Genomic DNA, 6,327 nt, shown 5'->3' on the forward strand with positions numbered 1-6,327 from the left:
GATTAGCTACGCTTCTCTCTTTCTCTCTCTCTCTAATTTTTCTCCTGTTGGTAAAACAGGTTCTGCAACTCTTATCATTGCTACCACGAGGTACGCATTTATCAGTGATTTAACGCTCCAAATTACTCGTCATCTACATTAAATCTCCGCACAAATATTCTGAATTTTATTTTATTTACTTTTTCTTATTTTGAGATTCGAAACTATGATTCAACGTCTTATCAACACTGAATCTTTATTGCATTTCGCCCCCGACTTATCATTGCTACCATAATAAAAAATGTATAAAAATAGGAAAGGTAAATTCATTTTTATTACAAAGCTTGGAAAATTTTTGATTCTGATTTTATGAATATAAATTCCTTGAGACCGATTTATTTTTATCGATTAAAGTTTCACTGAAGTTTCTTCTTGTTTGTTTACAACCACCATCCAATAGATATCTGCTATTATTTGTTTATAAATACCTATATCCTACAGCTAGTTTGATCCATTGTAAAAAAAAATTTGCAGTGCATTTATTCATTGTTATAGTTACAATGTTTATGGAATTTACAAAAAATCGTGCGTTTCTTTCTTAATCACATGTTAAGAGTCTAATAAGTTTAGATCAACAAGTCTCAGAGAAAGTTCTTTTGACAATGAGTTCCTATTTCCTCCTGCTGTAGCCCTGGTTAAGTATCAGAGATTTTTAAAACTGATATTAACTCTATGATTTACTGTACCATTATAACTCTACTATGTCATCTACTCTATCGATAATTTTAATATTTGATCTTGCGTCAAATGTACAGCTATTACTCAAAACAGAATGATAACATGATAACAAATTTCATGGTATATACTTATATTACTTCTCACTCTTGGTTTGAAAGTAATTCAAAGTCAACACCTTAATCTTGCGGATGTTTAAAAATCACACATAGTTATTTAAGTAAATAAAAGAACCATACCCAGTAAACGAATTGAAACATATTCAAGAGAATTGACACATGTCTTTTCAATTCGCTTCAGTTAGAGTTGATTTCGTTTTTGGGCGCACTTAATTCTATTCAATTCGTTTTGGTTTACTGGGTAGCCAATTCATTTTCCTATGTCTTTTGATTATTCCACCCAAGTCTGAATAGAATTTAAAATAAAGTAGACAAACGGTGTCTCTTCTCATATGTAAATGTATTATTTACAATAAAAAATATGAAAACAGCAAAAGTAGCAAGATTTGCATCGCATCCTATTGAGAGTTGTGTAACTACACATTATCATAGTGAAGAAAAACAATTTTAAAGATGTCAAATCGTTACTTCTTCATAACTCAGATGGTTCTGTTTTCAATTTTGATTTTTCGGTTGTTTCGAACTCTTTTATTACTGCTTGATAGTCAGTCACTAAAGGTTCGTTTTCACGTTCTTCTTCTTGAATACCTGCTCTTTGAGTCTGTGTTATTACTACAGTATTATTGTCTGCTGTTTCACTCTTCGTCTGTTCAAAAATTGGCACTGTTGCACTTCTCGTCATTTCAACTGTATTGTCTGAAATAGAAATTTTACTGTGTTGCACGAAACTGTAATTTGCTTAATCCATCATTCATCCCTCAGCAATCCGGAACCAAATTTTAGATTTGTCTGCCATTTCCAAATTTCGTAAAAAAAAAAATCACTTCATATTTCCGTGAATGAGAGAATAATTTTTTTTATACTATTTTTGAGAGGTGCAGATAGCTTGAAAGAAAAGAAAACGCAAAAATTGTTGTCGATGTAAAAGCGTCGAGTGAAAAATACGAAAACAAGAATTTTTCATATTTATTTTATGGTCATCCTTTCTGAAACCTGATCTATAAAATTCAGTTTTACTAAAAGTTCATAGATTCAAACTTTTAATAAGGGAAAAATAAAAAAGAACTTCCTTTTCTTTAAATGGAACTTGGAAATACATGGCATTGATATTTTTTATGTTTTTTCAGAAAATTTATAGTCCTCGACATCAAAAACCTGTTTTCTATCTTTCCTCAGAAGTCATTTGCAAGCCGAAACAATCATTCGAAACGTAAGAAATACATTTTTTTTCTCACAGAGAAAGAGTTACAAGTAATTAATATTTTTCTAATATTTTATCACCTCTTATTACGGAGAATGAAATTTGAAAATAGCAGATAAATCTCAACTCTTAGATGCGGGATAACTGGATGAAAGTTGGTGCAAGCTGCCATTTGCTTGAAAAGTGTAGGATATGTGCATAAATAACTTGACTATTGGATATAATCTACATAAAATCAGGTGCGCCTGTGAGGTAAAGGGAAGGAAATAATAGATGCAAGGTTAGCAGATATTTGCAGAATGCACCAGATATGAAAAGATAACTCAAGATAAGTCGCTATAAATCTAGACAAGTCAGTTACGCAAAGATAGTAATTGTGCATCGTAATTCAAGATACCACACACAGTTTACAGTCATGTATGCAGATTGTAAAGTCAACACTGCAAGCTCATTACTTCCTGGTAATTCCTTTATATATTTATCAAATGTTGTACTCACAGAAAAGTTTACCAACAATATCGCCTTCAACCTTAGCATGCCTTAGCTTTTTTATACCACCAAGTGATTCAATTTTCTTTAAGACTCTTGCGTTCAGGTGTATAAACGTTAAGTACTGCTCTTTTTTCTCAAAGTCATTTATCATTGCTTCGATGCACTAGAAAAAGAAAATAACATATTCCAGCAGCTTCTTTAAAATTAGGTGATGCTGTATTGTTGAAACGTATTCTGCATGATGGTTTGTACGAAGCATAATTGATTCGGAAAAGTTGATACCAACAGAATTCAGCAGACAATACTTTTCATACCTTCATACCCGTGTAATCAATGCCTTTGAAGCCATCACAGTCTAAAACTACAGGTAGAATATTTTTCCCTTTTTCCGCAGCAGCCTCATTCATCTTATTACGTAAAAAATCTACCACTGGATAGTATAATCCAATGTCTGGCTTTATTAGGATGTACTTATCCCCGTCAGCAGTCTGCGGAAAACATAAAAACAGTCGTTTAGTCTCCATAAGAGAAAATTTTTCTGAACACATATATTCAGGAAAGCATGCCTGGCAATTAGATGGAACTGGTAATCTCATAAACCATTTTGATCGTCAATTAGAAGCGCTGTTTACACACCTTGCATTTTGATACCTGTATACTTGGTCTTGCCCACGCATGTAGTAGATAGAGTATGTTCAACATGACTCCGAACAGCAGTCCATACTCAACTGATATAATGCATGCAATGAACGTACCAATTGACGCCGCCATGTCTTTTTCTGAAAATGAAATAAGCATAAACGTTTAATAGATGTGAATACTGCGAAAAAATATTATGATGATTGGATAAAGATAACTCACTACTTCCTTTCCATAATACTGGAATTATGGACCATTCTATCATGAATATCACCGCTCCTATAAGAACAGCGGCTAGGGAAGCTCGCGGAATGTAATAAAAATAAGGTGTAAGGAAGCTCAAAGCTAATAAAGTCAAGATCCCTGTAAGAAAAGAAAGCAAATATTCGTTAGTTAGCTTGTGCAGTTTTAGTTTGTATCATATCTGGAAGACTTACCAGCATAGAGACCAGACAAGGGTGTTCTTACGCCACTTGAATTACTCACTGCACTCCTACTGAACGCACCGCATGTTGGCATCGACTGGACAAAGCTACCAAATATGTTGCACAGACCCAAACTGCGCATTTCTTGAGCTGCATCGACTCCCTTATCACTTGCTTGAAAAAGATTCGCTTAATTAACAACAGCAGAAGTTGAAACCCAGTGTTTTTCTCATTTTCTCATTTTGACTGAGAGAATACATTCGTACAAAAGTTGTCATTATATTTTCAATCAGAATAGTTTACCGAAAGCTTTAGCGATTGAAACATTAGCTAGCACAGCAACAAGAGGGAGGATGAATATTCCAGATCGCAGGTGCGAGCACATGTCTATAAAGGTATACGTTCGATTGCCGTCTTGTGTGCTGAATGGAGGTAGACCAAAAGATGGAAGTCCTGGCTCAACTTTACCTGTGAACATGAATTGAAGAAGAAGTCTGCATCTGTCAGTTTATAGTATAGAAGATTTAGAAGAACTATTGATGAACTTACCGGAAAGCAGGAAAGGGGATTTGCCAGCTGTTTCCATTATAAACGCTAGAACAGTTGTGATTAAAATGAGCAAAGCATTGCGACCGATGGAAAGAAACCACAACAATTTTTTCACAAATTTGTGCTTTTTTTCACTCTGCTGCCAGCATAGATTAACGTTGTTGAGTTTCTGTAGAAAATAATTATCTCTTTTAGAGGTGTGTGACAAAATTTTTCAAACATTTCACCAATTAAAGCTCCAGGTAAAAATAGTAAAAGATTTTCTTTACCCTGAATATCAGCAGGAATATGATACTTGAAATACCAATCAGGGTATCACCAATTCGAATGTCACCAATATGCTGGAATGCTTTAACAATCTTCTCAATATTGGAAGAAGTTTTGTATTCAAGACCAAGCAGTCTTTCTAGTTGTCCAAGAATAATGATCACAGATGTAGCCGAGGTAAATCCAGACGTCACTGGCATTGAGATAAAATCCACCAAGAATCCTGTCAGAATTAAAGATCATCTGTATAGAAATTTGATGTTTCATCCTATACTAATTTGTTGCTTCACAAACCCAAGTTAAGCAGTCCAAATGTTAATTCCATGCATCCGGCGAGAAAACCAAGGAGAAACACAAAGTCTAATGGTAGGCCTCGGGTATATTCAAGCGTCAAGAGTGACATTAAAGAAGTAGGGCCGATAGATACTTCTTTGATTTTTCCAAAAAATACGTAGATTAAACTACCCGCAAACGCAGAATAGAGTCCGTACTGTAGAAGAAACTTATTTTCAATACAACGAAACAAAATTAACTTTCACTGTATCATCTTTTTTTAATCACAACTTTGTGCATACCTGAACAGGCAATCCAGCTAGCGCGGCGTATGCTATGCTTTGAGGAATCATGGTCAACCCTAGAGTTATCCCTGCGATGAAATCCGACACTGCATCTAGGTGTGTGTATCGTGGAAACCATTCCAATATAGGAATAAATTGGGATATTTTGTCCACGTAGGTTGAAGATCCAACTTTATCCTCATCTTCCTCTTCCTCGATCGTAATCGATCCTTTCATTGACACTATAAAAAATTCAAGTATTAACAGATACAAAGTTGGTGGTCAATTCAGATTTTCATCCAACATATACTTGGTACCTGGTACCTGGGTAATTAAATTTTTTTTAGGAAAATAATAATATACCGTACAGGTCAGAGCAATCGACAGAGTTTACAAACTTTTTGAACGTGACTTGGGGGTTCGATGGATGTACCAATTCGATACTTACAATTCGACATTCGCGGTGGTACTTGGAATGGATTTTGATAGAAATTTGGTGCGAAGAACACGTTGGTGTATCACGAAGAGTGATATAAATCGAATGTTTCATCTCTACGGTATATGAGCGTCAATAATTCTTATCTGCGTGACTTGAGTCAACATCAAACAGTGAAATCCACGTAAATTCACACCGTGCAAAGCCTCCATTCGCGATATTTTTGTGACCTAGAAAGTGCCACTGTATTGATAAGGTTTTCACCTAATGATAAAAAATACGTTTTAGCAAAACATACATTAGCCCGCATCTGTAAGGAATATGCGTTTATAGCGCATTTAACAGTATGTTATAGCAGCATTCTCGCCATCCTACATACAACAGTCTTATGAGTTATGACGCGGATAAGGAAATATCATCTAAAACAGCAAGAAACGAAGCGATTTTAATAATTTATTGCACATTTCACTATTTGCACAGCACTTGACAACTGAATTCGGTGACTATTTATAATTACAATCACTATTATGTATTGAATACTAGATTATTGATAGGAAAATAATGTATAAATCGTGGATAAAAAAAATTTGAAATACTGAATAATTATAAAATCTGCTTAAATAAAATGCATTCAATTATCGTTAAAGATCTCAGTGACTTGAATTTACGTATATTAAAATTCTATCAAAAAAATTTTTATTTGTAAGTAATTTCGAATATCTTTAACTTGATGTTAATACCAACTTGGTATAAATCATAATATGTATGTTAGATTTTTTATATATTACAAGTAAAAAAAAAAAACACTCTGTTTCAATTTTAATATAATACTCTGTTATATCTCTGTAAAAATCCATAACATGCTAATAAAACATATTGTTCTATCACATATGTTTCAGAATTTGTAGATAAATACATAACTCCAGCT

General features: G+C 33.8%; 1 protein-coding gene across 2 annotated transcripts; it reads right to left on the minus strand.

The window, feature by feature from the left end:
* Positions 1 to 963: 963 nt before the first annotated feature.
* LOC124410434 (sodium-independent sulfate anion transporter-like) lies at positions 964 to 6,193 on the minus strand. Of its 2 annotated transcripts, none has more exons than XM_046888797.1 (12): positions 5,412 to 6,193; positions 4,982 to 5,205; positions 4,701 to 4,896; positions 4,409 to 4,629; positions 4,140 to 4,308; positions 3,894 to 4,058; positions 3,603 to 3,764; positions 3,388 to 3,528; positions 3,163 to 3,305; positions 2,841 to 3,014; positions 2,533 to 2,689; positions 964 to 1,529 (listed from the first exon to the last, which is right to left on the minus strand). In XM_046888797.1, exons 1-12 carry the CDS (start codon positions 5,419 to 5,421, stop codon positions 1,306 to 1,308), a joined length of 1,986 nt encoding a protein of 661 aa, XP_046744753.1. In that variant the 5' UTR covers positions 5,422 to 6,193; the 3' UTR covers positions 964 to 1,305. The 2 variants fall into 2 exon arrangements, with proteins under 2 accessions (XP_046744753.1, XP_046744752.1); XM_046888796.1 differs by having other exon boundaries at positions 4,982 to 5,208.
* Positions 6,194 to 6,327: the final 134 nt, after the last annotated feature.

Source organism: Diprion similis, chromosome 9 (genome assembly GCF_021155765.1).
Source record: "Diprion similis isolate iyDipSimi1 chromosome 9, iyDipSimi1.1, whole genome shotgun sequence".
NCBI lineage: Eukaryota > Metazoa > Arthropoda > Insecta > Hymenoptera > Diprionidae > Diprion > Diprion similis.